The sequence below is a fragment of the Sus scrofa genome, chromosome 1, assembly GCF_054392235.1.
Source record: "Sus scrofa isolate SSC_HxYL_T2T_F1_AM1 chromosome 1, Sscrofa_HxYL_maternal_Yorkshire_Landrace_v2.0, whole genome shotgun sequence".
NCBI lineage: Eukaryota > Metazoa > Chordata > Mammalia > Artiodactyla > Suidae > Sus > Sus scrofa.
In genome coordinates this window covers 199839604-199856969 of record NC_139383.1, presented here as the reverse complement: position 1 = coordinate 199856969, position 17366 = coordinate 199839604, and the positions used below count along the sequence as shown (strand labels likewise).

Here is a 17366-nt window from a genome sequence, read left to right as displayed (position 1 = left end):
CCATCCGAAAGCAGCAGAATACACATTCTTCTCAAGTGCACACGGAACATTCTATAAGATTGATCATGTCCTGGGCTACAAATCAAGCTTCAGTAACTTTAAAAAAATTGAAGTCATTTCAGGCATCTTTTCTAACCACAATGCTATACGACTGGAATTCAACAAGAAAAAAACTGCAAAGAACACAAAAACGTGGAGACTAAACAACATGCTACTAAACAACCAACAGATCACTGAAGAAATCAAAGAGGAAATTAAAAACTACCTAGAAGCAAATGACAACAAAGATACGACACTCCAAAACCTATGAGATGCAGCAAAAGCAGTTCTAAGAGGAAAGTTTATAGCAATACAAGCCTACCTCAGGAAACAAGAAAAAGCTCAAATAAACAAGCTAACTTTACATCTAAAGCAGCTCAAGAGAGAAGAACGGACAAGACCTAAAGTTAGGAGAAGGAAAGAAATCATAAAGATCAGAGCAGAAATCAATGAAATGGAAACAAAGAAAATCACACAAAATATCAATGAAATGAAAAGCTGGTTCTTTGAAAAGATCAACAAAAGTGATAAAACCTTAGACTTATCAAGAAAAAAAGGGAGAGGACTCAAATCAATAAAATTAGAAATGAAAAAGGATAAGCTGCAATGGACATCACAGAAATACCGAGAATCATGAGACTACTACATGCAATTATATGCCAATAAAATGGAAAACCTAGAAGAAATGGACACATTCTTAGAAAAGTACAATCTTCCACGACTAAACCAAGATGAAATAGAAAAGATGAATGGACCAATCACAAGTACTGAAATCGAAAATGTGATTTAAAAACTTCCAACAAACAAAAGTCCAGGACCAGATGGCTTCACAGGTGAATTCTATCCAACATTTAGTGAAGAGCTAACACCTATCCTTCTGAAACTATTCCACAAAATTGCAGAGGATGGGACATTCCCAAACTCATTCTGTGAGGCCACCATCACCCTGATACCAAAACCAGACAAAGATAGCACACAAAAAAAAAAAGAAAGAAAAGAAAACTACAGGCCAATTTCACTGATGAACATCGATGCAAAAATCCTCAACAAAATACTAGCAAACCGCAACCAACAATACATTAAAAGGATTGTACATCATGATCAAGTGGGATTTATCCCAGGGATGCAAGGGTTCTTCAATATCCACAAATCAATCAGTGTGACATACCACATTAACAAACTGAAGAACAAAAACCATATGATCCTCCCAATAGATGTGGAAAAACCTTTGACAAAATCCAACACCCATTTCTGATAAAAACCCTTCAGAAAGTGGGCATAGTGGGAACCTACCTCAACATAATAAAGGCCATATATGACAAACCCACAGCTAACATCATTCTCAATGGTGAAAAGCTGAAAGTATTCCCGCTGAGATCAGGAACAAGATAAGGATGTCCACTCTTGCCACTGTTATTCAACATAGTTTTGGAAGTCCTAGCCATGGCAATCAGAGAAGTAAAAGAAATAAAAGGAATCCAGATTGGAAAGGAAGATGTAAATCTATCACTATTTGCTGATGACATGATACTATACCTAGAGAATCCTAAAGACTCAACCAGAGAACTGTTAGAGCTTGTCAATGAATTTGGTAAAGTCACAGGATACAAAATTAATACATGGAAATCAATTGCATTTCTATATACTAAAAATGAAAGATCAGAAAGAGAATCCCATTTACCATCGCATCCAAAAGAATAAAATACTTAGGAATAAACCTATCTAAAGAGATGAAAGACCTGTACTCTGAAAACTATAAGACACTGATGAAAGAAATCAAAGATGACACAAACAGATGGAAAAACATACCATGCTCTTGGATTGGAACAGTCAATATTATCAAAATGACTATACTACCCAAGGCAATCTACAGATTCAGGGCAATCCCTATCAAATTACCAAGTACAATTTTCACAGAACTCAAACAAAATATTTTAAAGTTTGGAAGCACAAAAGACCCAGAATATCCAAAGACATCCTGAAAAAGAAAAACGGAGATTGAGGAATCAGGCTCCCGGACTTCAGACTATACTACAAAGCAACAATCATCAAAACCATATGGTACTGGCACAAAGAGAGAAATACAGATCAGTGGAACAGGATAGAAAGCCCAGAGTTAAACCCGTACACCTACAGTCAACTAATCTATGATAAAGGAGGAAAGAATATATAATGGAGAAAAGACAGCCTGTTTGCTAAGTGGTGCTGGGAAAACTGGACAGCCACACGTAAAAGAATGAAATTAAAACACTTCCTAACACCATACACAAAAATAATCTCAAAATGGATTAAAGACCTAGCTATAAGACCATATACTACAAAACTCTTAGAGGAAAACATAGCACAAACACTGTCTGACATAAATGACAGCAATATCTTCTCAGATCCACACTTAGAGTACTGACAATAAAAATAAAAATAAACAAATGGGACTTAATGAAACTTAAATTTCTGCACAGCAAAAGAAACCCTAAACAAAATGAAATGACAACCCACAGAATGGGAGAAAATATTTGCAAATGAATCGACTGACAAAGGATTAATCTCCAAAATTTATAAACACCTCCTACAGCTCAGTATCAAAAAAAAAAAACCCATCAAAAATTGGGCAGAAAATCTAAACAGACAAGTCTCCAAAGAAGACATACGGATAGCCAAAAGAACACATTAAAAGATGTTCAACATCACTCATTATTAGAGAAATGCAAATCCAAACCACTATGAGGTACCACCTTACACCAGCCAGAATGGCCATTATCAAAAAGTCTACAAACAATAAGTGCTGGAGAGGGTGTGGAGAAAAAGGAACCCTATTACACTGTGGGTGGGAATGTAAATTGCTGCAACCACTATGGAAAACAGTATGGAGATTCCTCAGAAAACTAAACATAGAACTACCATTTGATCCAGCAATCCCACTCCTTGGCATCTATCCAGAGAAAACCATGATTCGAAAAGACACATGTACTCCGATGTTCATTGCAGCACTATTTTCAATAGCCAAGACATGGAAACAACCTAAATGTCCATCGACAGAGGAGTGGATCAAGAAGAAATGGCACACATACACAATGGAATATTACTCATCCATTAAAAGGAAAGAAATAATGACATTTGCAGCAACATGGATGGACCGAGTAATTATTATGCTAATTGAAATAAGTCAGACAGTGAGACACCAACATCAAATGCTATCACTTACATGTGGAATCTAAAAAAAGTACACAATGAACTTTGCAGAACAGATATTGACTCACAGACTTTGGAAAACTTATGGTTTCCAAAGGAGACAAGTTGGGGGGTGGGGGGATGCACTGAGGCTTTGGGATGGAAATGTTGTAAAATTTGGTTGTGAGGATTGTTGTACATCTAATAAATGTAATAAAATTCATTAAGTAATTTTAAAAAAAGAGGGAGTAAAATTACTCTGTATCTAGAATGTAAAATGGTTTATTTTGTTGCTAGTTTTGATTAGGTTGACTCTGCAGCTCTAGAAGTAATTATATTGGGGGAATATGATGAAGATAAGACTGAAAGTAGGGAAAGATAAGAAATGGACACAAGTTTTTGGTAGGAGATAAAGCCCTAGCAATATGGTATCTATAGTAAAAGGAAAGAGGCCATTGCAAGAGACCCAGTGGTAGGAAATGGCTGTTGACCTTTAGGAACAATGAAGTCCTGTATTATGTTTGAAGTAAATTTCTCTTCTTTGCTGTAGTAAACTCCCATTTTATTCAAAACTTTAGTAAAACCTGCTATATAGCTGCCTTGAGTTAGACATTTCTTAGGGAGAATTAAAGAGAGCAAAGTTGGGCAGGAAGAGGATTGGATTATTTTACTTGAGAACTAAAAAAATTTACAAGTTTATCAACTTGGGGACATTATGATTACACATACATATAATTTGTATGTATACATAAGTGAATGCAAATACAGTATAATAACCTTGTTTTTCTTGATTTTTAATTTTCACATTTACATTTTTCTATATTTTCCAAATTCTGTATAGTGAACCTGCATTACTTTCATAGTATAAAGAAATTTTTTAAAATTCAGAAAAACAAAAACATTAGTACCCCAGATAGTCACCTTTAAATTGTAGATCTCCTGATTGAGAGCAATGTAGTTATTGCTTATGTATAATTCAATTAGAGTAAAAGCTTTTTGTAAACCACTCAGTGAAGTGATTCTGTTGTTCTCAAGAGAAAGGGAATGAAGATGAAGCATGTTATCAAAAGTATGCTTTTCCAGACCAGTGAGAAGATTATTATTTATGCTGAGATGGGTTAATTTAGTCAGCTTGGAAATACCTAGAAAAATAAGCAAATTTAAGAGAAGATTCAGATAGCACTGAAAGATTAATTTAAAAAATAACTGGTTAGTTGTTTTGCTGTTTGTGTTTTCCTAAGTTCAAATGGCTTTATGGATTTTATAGCAACAACCATGATTGTTTTCCCTTTGTTAAAAGAAGAATATAATGTGTTCTTAAGTCCTAGCTAATATATTAAATTCCAATTTTGGATTTCTAAGTACGGTCATTCTTTTAGGTGTTAAGGGAAGCAATTGTGTGGGAAATACCAAATGAAGCTTTCAAATAACCTTTAAATGATGTGCTTAATTAAGATTTTCACCATCACAATAATATAAAGCTCTACACAAAGCTCAAAATAACCAACAGCTTTCAAGGAACTAGAATATATTCTGGAAAGTACTCCTTACCATGGAATCATTTGTATTAAAAAGAACTATTTAGTCTACTTCTACTTTTATATGCTTAAAAGTACTCTAAGGCAGGACTTTAGAAAATGCTACTTCTTACCACAGCCTAATCCCTATATACATTATGTACTGGAGACATTTTATAACTCTAGGTAGGATGGTGCAGTTCAGAGATAAGAACTTTGGAGTCAAAGCTGGTTTCAAATGTGACATTACTAGATTGGGACCATAGGTAATTTATGTAAAATTATGTAACTTCTGAGCCTAATTTTCCTCATCCATGACATGGATATACTGAAATCTACTTCTGAGAGTTATGTAATTAAATGGAATGACATTTGAAAACTATCAGTTACAGCTTTTGGGAAATAAATAATCAGTCCTCAATGTATTTTATCCATGTTCCCCTTCAACCAGGCTTTATCATGGGACCATGAAATGCTGTAAGTAAATCAATCTAGGGAAAGTTAACAAAATCCTTAAATAGATATTAAGCCTATTTATTTCTGGAAAAAAGATGATAAATATTTGTTAAAGTTTACTGGGGTAGCTATCTTTGAAAAGTGGGTATAGGGAAAATACAGATTGAAGGATTCTTCCCTTCTATGGGTTTATGGAGGGGAATAAAAAGGAAATAGGGTTCTAAATTGTATATACAAAGCAAAACTAACAACCTGTTTTATGAGAAAGGAAGACTAGTGGTGGTTTCAAACACAGATACCTGAGCTACCTGCCCTCAAGTTTATTCAGCTGAAATTTACAGAGAAGCCTGTGAATCTGTATACTCAGTAAGCATCGTAAGTGATGCTTATGATCAAGCAAGTTTTAGAAACTATTGTTAACAGCCATTAAAATAAAGTATAATAAATGTTACACATGGTGCTTTTAAATATATTTAATACTTGCTTTTACATACGTAATTTTTTTTAAATAAAATTTTTTATTTTATGAAAAGGATAGTATACATATATGCTAAAAATTATTCAAAAGTGATTAAAGTATAATTTAAATCTCTTTCCAGGCACAACTTTCAATTCTTACCTTCTCTCCTTGACAAGGACAACCCTGTTACCCAAATGCACGTTCAGAAATATTCTGTACCTAGATAAGTATGCATGATGTATGTATGAACTTACCCAGGCATTAGTAAAGCTGCTTAATTTGTACTTGTCGTGGATCTAAATAAAAAGTTATATAGTATACTTGATTTTCAACCTCTAGTGAATAAAATGTTCATTTTGTTAAAAGTCTTCAAATTTCCAAATGTAACCTTAATTCCTCATTTTGATAGATGAACTGGGCTGGCTTATCTTTTTCAAAAGCATGCCTCATTCATTTATGTATTTACTCAGTTCCACAAATATTGATTATTGCCTAGTTTGTAATCTGTGAGGTTTGGTAACAGATGGTAAACACTGGTTCAGACAGGAGAGAGAAGGTGAAAGTCAGCTAGTTGAGCTTATTATATGTAGCAGCCACTCACAGATGCTACTAAGAATTGTTTAGAATACTTTAAACATTCTTGGAACTTCTCTGGAGATTTTCCTCTTCAGAAATTCCATCTTCAGTGTTACTCATTTTTTATACTTGTTAATGAGGCATTCATATTTTAAGACTTTCACATTCTCAAATGCCTTACCTTCTATCTTTGAGATGCAGTTTCCATCTAATGTGAGTTCTTCCAAGTTAACACAGGATTCCAAGCCTTCCATTTTAGTGAGATTATTGTTGCTGAATGATGCCCATTTCAAATTTTCCAATTTTTCTAAATTTGTGATTTCAAAGAGATGTTGCCCATCTAAATTTAAGGCAGTTATCTGTAGAATAATTAACATTACACGTTACTTCTGAATCAACATCAATAAATTCAGTCTTATAAAAAAGGCTAATGAATTAATTCAAATGTGGTAAATAACGTAAAAAAATTCCTTTAGGAACTAAAGATATTACAAAGCTCTTAGTTTACAGGAAAGTAAAATTTGACAAGATTATTACTCAAAGAGGGACTTGTATTATAGACACTGAGCTGTGCCAGTCAGATTCCCAGCAGTGAAAGTCTTATCTCAGCTGCTGGAAGTCCTGTTGGCAGAAATCCTTCAACTGTCAGTCCCTTCAGGGACAGCATCAGCTGCAGAGAGCTGCCTTGTCCAAGGTCACACTCCTTCAGATTGGCCCACATCCAGTGATGGAGGGAAAGAAACACCTATGCATCTCAGACTATTTTGGGACAGATTTAAAGAGCCATTCTAATTCCAGAACTCCCTGTGGGGCCAGTCAGGTCTGTCACTGTGCCTGCTTCATGGCTAAGTATCTATGTATATTCCATAATAAAAATAATGACACTAGGTAGCTTTCATTTTCAAGAGTCAGAATCTCTTAACTCAGTTGCTATCTTTGGCAAGAGGTATAAGGGTTCTTTATGAAGCAAGAAGCTGCTGGTGCCCGGTAACCTTTTCCCTTATCGTTGGTTGAATTCTGACCCATTCTCCTGTTCCCTTGCCTGGATTCTTGATTCCTTTTACCTTGCCATCCAAACTTTTGGCTTGATCTCTGGCTCTGAGAATAAGTAAGGTTCCTTACTCATTCTGATGTATTATCAGAATCTGCCCTTTGGTTTTGTAGTGTACTGTTATCCTAAATTTCCCATTCTACAGTGACCACCATCAAGGAGTAGCCCCTGTGACATATCTACTCACAACTTGATTCTCTTTTAATTCTAATTTGACCCTTCTAGCTTATTACCTATCTGTGCCTTCTTTATAATTCAAAGACCAAAGCCAACTAAAAATCAACTGAAATTAAGTTTTTATATTAGTTTTAAGAATTAGCCTTTACCTTCAAGTACCAGTTTCCATTTAGATGTGAATGTGGTCCTGATTTTGAAATCTGTGTCAGAATTTTGGCAGAAGGCCATATACTAAGAATCCGTGGTCTCTCCTCTTTAGTACTAGAATGCCGTAAGAGAGAAAACTAATAAAATAAAAAAACTCATGATGAATAAAGGAAATAGCATATAGAGATTCATTTATATATACTTAAAAGTATGTTTCCTAGATGAGTGGCCCAGTGAACAGTTTTAAGATATGACATTTTCTTTGCCTTAAAATGTTTTTAGTATCTAGATATACTTTGTATATTTTACCTATTTTTTGTTTTAGCAGACATTTAATCATTACAAAATAATATTTATAAAACTGTGACAGGAGTGTTTGTAATATAAACACCCATATAATCCGTTCATGAAGCCAGTTTAAGAGTTAGAATATTCCTACTACCCCAGAAGCTCCTTGCGTCCTTTTCCTCCCTTTTCCTTTTCCTTTTCCTCCCTCAGAAGCTCAACTGACTCATCTCAAGTGAGTCAGTCAGTGCCCCGAGAAGCAATCAGATGATCTCAAACTTTGTATTTACATTACTTGCTTTCTTTATAGATCTATGTTTCTATCCATAGATAAAATATTTGTCTTGTACATATTTGAACTTTATGTAAATTGAGTAATATGTATGTATTCTGTGATTTGTTTTTTTGTTTTTTAAGGTCCCAATGATAGTCTCTGATCTTTTATTCTAAAACACTTTTGGTTTTGCCTTTCACAATGAAGTCCTTAATGCACTTGTCCGGTGCCTTTTGTTGACTAGCCTCCCTGATCTGTACAGGCAGCTCTGTTATTTATCAAGTTTCCTTGTATGTGTTGGTCTATATTGGGCCTTTATATTCTGTTCTATTGGTCTATTTGTCTAACTCTGGCAGTTATACATTGTCTTAACAGGACTTCAGTAAGTTTTAATTTCTGGTAGGGTAAATCCCCAACTTCTTCAGGAGTTAATTATATTTTTATCAACAAAAATTTTCTTTCCTTCATTTTGACTAGGTCCAAAATTAAATATTACATTTTTTAAGGAATTAATATTCAAATACTTTATGAAAAGTAAATAGCTAGATAACTTGAGTGGAGATCTTTATGATCTTGAAGCTACTTTGACCAAAGTAGCATTCTTCTTTATTTTTTGGCCATGCCTATGGCATGCAAAGGTTCTCAGGCCAGGGATCAAACCTGTGCCACAGCAGTGACTATGCTGGCTGCTTAACCACTTGGCCACTGGAGAACTCCCAAAGTAGCCTTTTTAAGCTGGATAATATAGCTGTTTCCCCTCCCTCAAGTTAATAGGTTTTGTTTTTTCAGCCAGACACATATAACATCAATGCTAAGTAAATAATTTACAAAATGCTTTCTCAAGGCCTCTAAAGTTACCTTCTCCACAGAAAGTTGCTAATCTTCATGCAGGTTCTGGTGAGTTCAGGTTGACTAAGGAAAAAAACCAGTTACCCTAGAGGTATTTTGGGGGTAGTGTGCAGGGAAGAGAATCCATACTACCAGTTGGTATTTAAATGAGATACATTTAAACAAAAAAAATTTCAAGTGATATGATGCTTATAGGTTGATTTTTTTATTAGCACGCTAAAAGAGAATACAAAATTTCAATGGCAAAACAAAAGTGTGTTCAGTTTGCACTCAGAGCAAGTGAGCTGCCCTATGTGTGCAAATCATGACAGAAACCCTTTTTGGAAATATTATTTGTATATTCTAAATAGAACAAGAAATATTAAACAGTAAAATTCAACCTGAGTAATCTTTGTTCCAGCGATAAATTTCGTAGCTGCTGTTGCTTCTTCTTCAGAAACGAGGACTCCATCTAAATGAGTAAGAGTCTTTAATCTGCCAATAACACTCATCCTTAATGTGGCTGGCTTGGGAAAAATAACAAAAGTTAATTTTTACAAAATATTACATATGTTATGACATAGGAGTACTTCTTCATTCCTTCACATATAATTCAAATTATGCAACACCTAATTTATGTCTATAAAAATAAAGGCTTAAGTCTTTAAAATTAAATTATATTTAAGAATTAATCTGTTGTATTTGAATGTGGATAGTTGTACTCTTATAAAGGGAGGAAATCCTATAAGCTGTTGAAAAGTGACTGTGGTGAAAAGCGTTTAAAGAACAACTGCAGTGCCTCTTGTTTATCTAAATCAGCAGTTAGCTAGTCAGCTCCATGTGTGATCCAATACAGATCTTTAGCCTCTGACATTTAATTTGGCAATAGGGCTATAGCTGTACTGTGATCATTTGGGAAGTCTTTTCCTCTGGCAAAAGGAAAATATCCTTCAAAATACTGACCAAAAAAAGGAAAAAATACAACAATATAAACATAGTAAGATGGCCAATTTAATAGAACCAATCATGCTTTAGTCCCTTTTTAAAATGTTGAACCTAGTCTACACATTTTTGAAAAGCAAGGAAAAGAGTATTCTTTAAATTATAAAATTAGGGCTTATTTTAAGTACTTGCAGCTACTCTTCAACTATAACACTGAATACTGAAATTCTTAGCATGTATCTACATATTTTTGTGATGAGAAAAATTAGTGTTCAATCAAATTTTCTTTTATAACAGAATATAAAAGTTTATAATTCAGGTCTATCAGGTAATGTGAAACATTTATTCCCCTTTAATGGTATGTTTCTCTCATTGTATTCTATCCTTCTTTATTCCTATGCCTCATTACAGTAGGGTGGTTCCAGAACAATGAGCTATACTGAGCTATACAAATTCTCTGAAGGTTTGCAAATGGAATGGCATCTCAAAGTCTTAAAGTCATAATATTCTCAAACTATTAGAGGTCACAAAAAGTCTGAAATGAAATTACAGACTTTTTTCATAGTAACATTTGATTGATTTGATCCACTACCCTAAATTCAACTTATGAAATACTTAGAGGAAGTCTAGTGAGACAAAGATGGTTTGCCTATCTCTGGGTACTATTGAATAGTAGCAAGAAAGTGGCTTTGAAATAAAAATGACTGTTTGCTTTTTAATAAGCATGTGTGTTGCATACCTTTTGCCATGGATTGTGTCGAATATCAAGAGTGAGAAGGCTTGTAGTGTGTTTGCATAACACGTTTATTTCATCACCAGATTTCTTCAGTTGATTCCAGCTCAAGTCTAAGTGCTTAAGTTTCATCAGACCTCTAAATCCCTCAAGAGTTATCACATGGTTATGGCTTGCATCCAAATATTCAAGGTTATACTGCAACACATACAAAGAGAAGTAATGCTGTAAGGATCATGGTTTATATTTACATAGTTCTTTTCTCTCTGATTCTCCAAGTACTTTACATGCTTTTTGGTAATCTTCACAGAAAACCTAAAGAGTAGTTAACTGCAATAATGGTATAAATGTACATATTCTCCTAAAGAGCTACACATATTTTATTTTATTCATTCTCTTCTAATTCTCACTTCACCCTTGTGACATAGAATGGCAGTGTTTGTTTCCATGGATAAGAAGGCCGAGTAGAACTGGCAAGATAATTTGTCCCCAGCAAACAAAGAATTACCCTTTTTATATCTGGGCTTTTTTGTTTAAACCATTGAACCCATGGCCTAGTTAAAAATGGTTCTTCTTCAGAGGTAGAAACTAAACCTATTTCATTCTTTAAAAGTGTGTGATTTTTAATTATAATTTGTAAAAATCATGAAAGTAGCACATTCTTATTGGAAATCTGGGAAATATAGTAAATAAATAAAAAGAAAAAATAGAAAGCATCCATAGTTATATTGCTTAGAAAGAACTACTGAAAACATTTATTTTTTGCTCATGTATTTTTCTTGTGTAAAACAGATTTATTATTCTACTGTATAAATTTTTATATTCTTCTAACATGTTCACACATCCTTAAATATTCTTTAAAATGATTTTCATGATTGCATAGTATTTTAATATGTGGATTATTTGGATTGTTTTAAACATTTTATTAAGGATATTTATGTGGCTTCTAATTGTTGGCAATACTGCAGCAGATGTCCATGGTTATAAAACTTTAACTGAGACTCTGATATTTTTTCCAAAAAGGTTTTTAGAAATAAGATTACTGGTTTTAAGGATTTCTGCATTGTTAAGACTCTTGATAAATATTGCCAAATAGTTTTAAAGAAGTTGGTACCAGTTCAGATGAAGTAAACACATTAGTTAATGCTTTAAAAGAAATGGATGAAAATTTTAAAAATCAAATCAATTAAAAATTTAAATGAAGAGGTGAAAAGGACTCAAGAAAAAATGAAAACAGAATAAATATTTGACATATGGATAATGGAATCTTCTAAAGAAGGAAACCAAATCAAGGAAGGAGAAAAATTGCAAAACAACTTCTAGTTCAAAAAGAAATAAAAGAAAAAATGATTTAAATCTACATTTAAATCTACATTTTCAGATTTCAGTGAATCTGAAATATCTACCCAGGACAACCAATGCCAATATATAGTCTCATAAAACTATGAGAATTTAATGAAAACTAAAAAGTCCTTTGGACATCTAGAAGAAAAATAGCCTGTGACTTATAAGGGAAAAAATTACACATTCTCATTAGACTTTCCTACAGCAACACGTTATGCCAGAAGAAAATGAATAACATTGAAGATACCTAAGAAAAGAAATTGTGAGTCAAGGATTTTATATCTCACAAAACTGCCTTTTGAGAATAAGGACATAGATAAACCATTATCAACATGCAATAACTGAAGGGATATTGTTCCTATAAGTCCTTCCTGAAGAAATCTATAATAGAATATTTTTCAGACAATCAATGTGTTTGATAAAAACCTAAGCACTGGTAATGAGAACTGAATATACAATCACTAATTAAGAGAGAGTATAAGGGGTACAGTATGGTAAAAGTGAAAAGATACATATGTACAGTATCTTCTCTTTCTCACCATCCTGAACATCCTGAGTCATTTTTATTTAATTTAATTAATTTTTTTTGGATACTCCTGCAGCAGGTGGAAATTCCCAGGCCAGGGATCAAACCCATGCCACAGCAGTGACCAAAGCCACTGCAGTGACAAATGCCAGATCCTTAACTCACTGCGCCACAAGAGAACTCCCTCATAGTCATTTTAAGAGACACATTTATACATCAGATTCTTGATGTTTGAGGGGTTTATATCTAGCCACCTTGCTAATCCTGAAATTTAAAGACACCACTTGGGCATAAAATGAGTCCAGTTCCCTTATCTTCAAAAGGACCATGGTAGAATGTACATATATATGTGTGACTGGGTCACTTTGCTGTACGATAGAAAATTGACAGAACACTATAAACCAACTATAATGTAAAAAATAAAAAACATTAATAAAAATAAAAATATTACCACTCCAATAAATAAATACATACATACATACATACATACATACATACAACCATGGTAATATTCATCAAGTAAGTAGACTGTGAGGCTATGATGATGAAACAAATTTTTCTATTAAAGGAGAAGAATACTGCCACATTGTAAAATACACACTAGGCAGCTGGCCAAGTTTACTCATCTTGCATGACTTAAAGAGTTTACTCTTTAACTTTGTGCCTAAACAAAATTATAATGCCTATTATAACTTCTAGAACTGCTAGAAAATCATTAGAAAAAATTAAAAAAAAATGCCAATTTATATATCATCCTGGGACCTCTATTAAACTATCTTTTTTCCTCTGCTGCATACCAAATCCTATGAGCGATTCTGTTGAAAAGGACTTTGGCCTCATAGGCAAGTCTTTAATCCATTTTGCATGTGGCTGTCTAGTTTTCCAACACCATTAAAACTAGAAGAAATAGAAGCAGTATGCTCTTTGACGTTGGTTTTAGCAATGTCTTTTTAGATATGTCTCCTCAAGCAAGGAAAACAAAAGGGCAAAAATAAATAAATGGAGCTATATCAAACTAAAAAGCTTCTGCACAGTGAAGGAAACAAAATGAAAAGAGAACTTACTGAATTGGAGAAGATGTTTGCAAATCTGCAAATCATATATCTGAAAAGGGGCTGATATTCCAAAATATATAAAGAACTCACATAACTCAACAACAAAAAGCAAACAACCCAATTATGAAATGGGCAGAGGAGCTAAATAGACATTTTCCCACAGAAGACAAAACAGATGGCCAATAGGCACATGAAAAGATGTTCATCATTAATTATTAGGGAAATGCAAAACAAATCACAGATATCACTTCATGCCTGTTAGTATAGCTTTACCAAAAAGGCAAGAATTAACAAGAGAGGGTATGGGAGAAAAGTGAACCCTCATATACTGCTTGTGGGAATGCAAATCGATGCAGCCACTATGGAAAACAGTAGGAAGATTCCTCAAAAAATTAAGAACAGAACTACCATATGATCCAGCTTTTCCACTTCTGGGTATTTATCCAAAGAGTATGAAAACACTAATTCAAAATATGCACCTCTGTGTTCATAGCATTATTTACAATAGCCAAGATTTGGAAGCAACCTAAGTGCCCATCAATGGATGAAAGTATAAAGAAGATACGGTACATATATACAATGGAATATTACTCAGACATAAAAAAAGAATGAAACCTTGCCATTTGCAACATCGATGGACTTGGCGGTATTATGCTAAGGGGAATAAGTTAGACAAATACTACAAATACTGTATGATTTATATGGAATTAAAAAAACAAAGTAAATGAACAAATCAAACAAAAACAAACACACAGATACAAGGAACAGTGCAGTGGCTACCAGAGGGGTGGTAGGGTATAGGAAGAGTGAAATGGTTAAAGGTGGTTAACTGTATGGCGATGGATGGAAACTAAAGTTTTGGTGGTGAACACACTGAAATAAGTCGAAATGTAATATTGTATACATGAAACTTATATAATGTCATAAACCAATGTTACCTTAATTGAAAAAAAAAAGACTTTGGCTGACTAAAAGAAATAAAGGAGGAGGTTTAATACTAAAATGTATGGCCAAAAAGGCAAAGTGACAACTACCACAGTGACAGAAGTAGCAATGTAAGGGCCTGACAAGGTTGTGAGGGGGTAGAGAATGAGCAAGAGCTGAGAATGATGGTATAGTCTGAAAAGGTATGTCAGTGACCTGGGGCCTATGGAAACAGAGGATGCTGGGTTAGAGTTCTGGAACCCATATGTAATTATTTTTGTTATGTGATATTATATAGCAAGGAAAACAAAGCCAGACAAGATCCATATCTATGTGTACATGTGTATTACTGTATTTGTCCTATGATTTATGAGAAGGCAAACACAAGTCAAACAAGACCTATGTGTGTGTTTGGGTAAAAAGGACGAGGCAGAGAGAAAGAGAAAAAAACATACAGAAAATGAACAGACGTGAAGAACTGACAGCATTAGCTGTGAAGTGGTAAACTAGAAGGTGAAAAAATAAGAACTCACAAGAAGGAGAAAAAAGAAGTCAGAAAACAAGAGCAGAAGAAATTGGAAATGACACGTTAAAATGACATTTTAAAAACAAGTCTGGAGTAGTTTTACATTTATTTTAAAGTGGCTAGAAATCAGATGTGACCACAGGTATATATTTGGTTTGTAAATAGAATCTAAATCCTAAGACCCATTTTAGAGGAGTTAATATACTATAGTGTATGTCTGTCTGTTCCTGACTTGGACTGTGTAATCTTGAATATGGTATATAAGGTCATAATTACAAAAATAATTTATCCATTAAGTTAATAGTGTTATTTCACTTAAATAATTAAAAAAAAGACAGTTCTTACCAGGTGGTATATATCATCTAAACACGTAAATTCATTAAAGCTGATATTAAGTTTTCGAAGTCCTGTTAACTTAGAGAGATCTCTCAGTTTACTCAAGCTGTTTCCATGTAAATTCAGGCTCTGAAGTAAAATAAAATATAAATTAAAAAATAAGACAGGTTATATTCTAATCATAGTTATTTAAATAACATTAAGAGAGAACCAATGAGAAAAAAATCTAATTTTAAGGGTATAGTCTGGTTTTATAATCTAATTTTAAAAGGTGTAGTTTATAATGGCAGCATTGGACCTGGTTCTTAATTTGATTTTCACTTGGTCTAAGTTTATCAATAATTGGCACGAAATTCCTTTTATAAATAGTTAAATATTTTGTAAAGATATTCATTAGGGCAGATCTAGTTCTCAGGCCAGCTAGTGAACAATGTAGGCTCTGAAGAGAGAGGATAGCAAGAATACAGCCAGATGACAGGAAGTCACATGAGGGCACCAGCCAAAGGAAGAAAGGCTGAGGTGTTAAGTAGGAGGACAGAACATCAAAGAAGGAATTGAGAGAGTATCTAATAAGGCATTTCCTATATCAGAATTTGGCCCAAATTTTCCCTGCCCACTTGACCCTAGGCTATATAAAAATGAATTGTTATTATATTTTTATATTTACAGGAGACCCTGATATCTACCTATTTTTTTCTTTTAAAACTATATCATTATGAATGGTATCCAATGAAGATTATATGAAGATTTTATGTATAGGCTATAAAATAAACAGTGGCACAAGAAAATATACAATTGACCAAATTCTTCATAACAAATGGGTATTATGATAAAATCAGGTGTCTACCTCCCAGCCCTCTTCACTTACCACCACTGTCTTATACCCTTTTACACTGTGGGCAAAACTAAACATGTTGAATAGTGGTCAAAACTTTGCTAAAAGTAAGAAGGGCCAATTTATGTGGAATAGCTTACAGGTCACATACAGGTATGATCCACCACATGCATTTAACATGTCTACAACCTAATTCATAATCATCCCTTACCTGCTGGGAGGTCTATATTTTAAGTCCTGATTAAGAGTTTCACATCAACAGATGCTGCTTATTCCTTTTCCCTCTTTTTTTTTAATTGAAGTATAGTTGATTTACAATGTTTCTTCAATTTCTGTTGTACAGCAAAGTGACCCAATCACACACAGTTCCCTGTGCTGTACAGTAGGGTCCCATTGCCCATCCATTCCAAATATAACAGTTTGCATCCCCAAGCCCCAAATGGCCCACCCATTCCCACTCCCACTCCCCTCCTTCCTTGGAACCACAAGTCTGTTCTCCTTGGCTGTGATCTGTTTCTGTTTTGTAGATAGATTGCACAAATAAATGATATCAAATTGTACTTGACTTTTTCTTTCTGGCTTACTTCATTTAGTATGAGAATCTCTAGTTCCATCCAAATGGCATTAGTTTGCATTTTTTAAAAATTGTTATTTCCCCAATATAATTTATTTTTCTACTGTACAGCATGGTGACCCAGTTACGTATACATGTATACATTCTTTTTTCTCCCGTTATCTCGCTCCATCATAAGTGACTAGACATAGTTCTCAGTGCTACACAGCAGGATCTCATTGCTAATCCATTCCAAAAGCAAGTTTGCTTCTATTAACCCCAAGCTTCCAATCCATCCCACTCCCTCCCCCTTGTCTTTTTATGGTTGAGTAGTATTCCATTGTGTATATGTAACACATCTTCTTAGTCCATTCATCTGTCTATGGACATTTAGGTTTTTTCCATGTCTTGGCTATTGTGAATAGCGCTGTGATGAACATAGTAGTGCATGTATCTTTTTGAATAAATATTTTGTCTGGATATATGCCCAGGCATGGGATTGCTGGATCATATGGTAGCTCTATATTTAGTTTTCTGAGGTACCTCCATCCTGTTTCCAATAATGGTTGTACCAGTTTACTTTCCCACCAACAGTGAAGGAGGGTTCCCTTTAT

The 17366-nt window shown here is 33.9% G+C and overlaps 1 protein-coding gene across 50 annotated transcripts in view; it reads right to left on the bottom strand.

Moving 5' to 3' along the window:
• LRRC9 (leucine rich repeat containing 9) overlaps positions 1-17366 on the bottom strand; it is a 115162-nt gene that overhangs the window by 41725 nt on the left and 56071 nt on the right. For 42 of the 50 annotated variants that reach the window (XR_014819985.1, XR_014819986.1, XR_014819998.1 and 39 more), the window contains 6 exons: positions 15374-15493; positions 10660-10851; positions 9380-9505; positions 7594-7728; positions 6398-6575; positions 4129-4349 (listed from right to left, as the gene is read on the bottom strand). Coding sequence is in view for 36 of the 50 variants with exons in the window: in XM_021062222.2 (XP_020917881.1) it covers positions 4129-4349; positions 6398-6575; positions 7594-7728; positions 9380-9505; positions 10660-10851; positions 15374-15493 (972 nt within the window). In the remaining 14 variants the exon portion in view is untranslated. The remainder of the gene's footprint in view (positions 1-4128; positions 4350-6397; positions 6576-7593; positions 7729-9379; positions 9506-10659; positions 10852-15373; positions 15494-17366) is intronic. The other 8 variants (XR_014820061.1, XR_014820053.1, XR_014820050.1 and 5 more) reach the window with 2 other exon arrangements.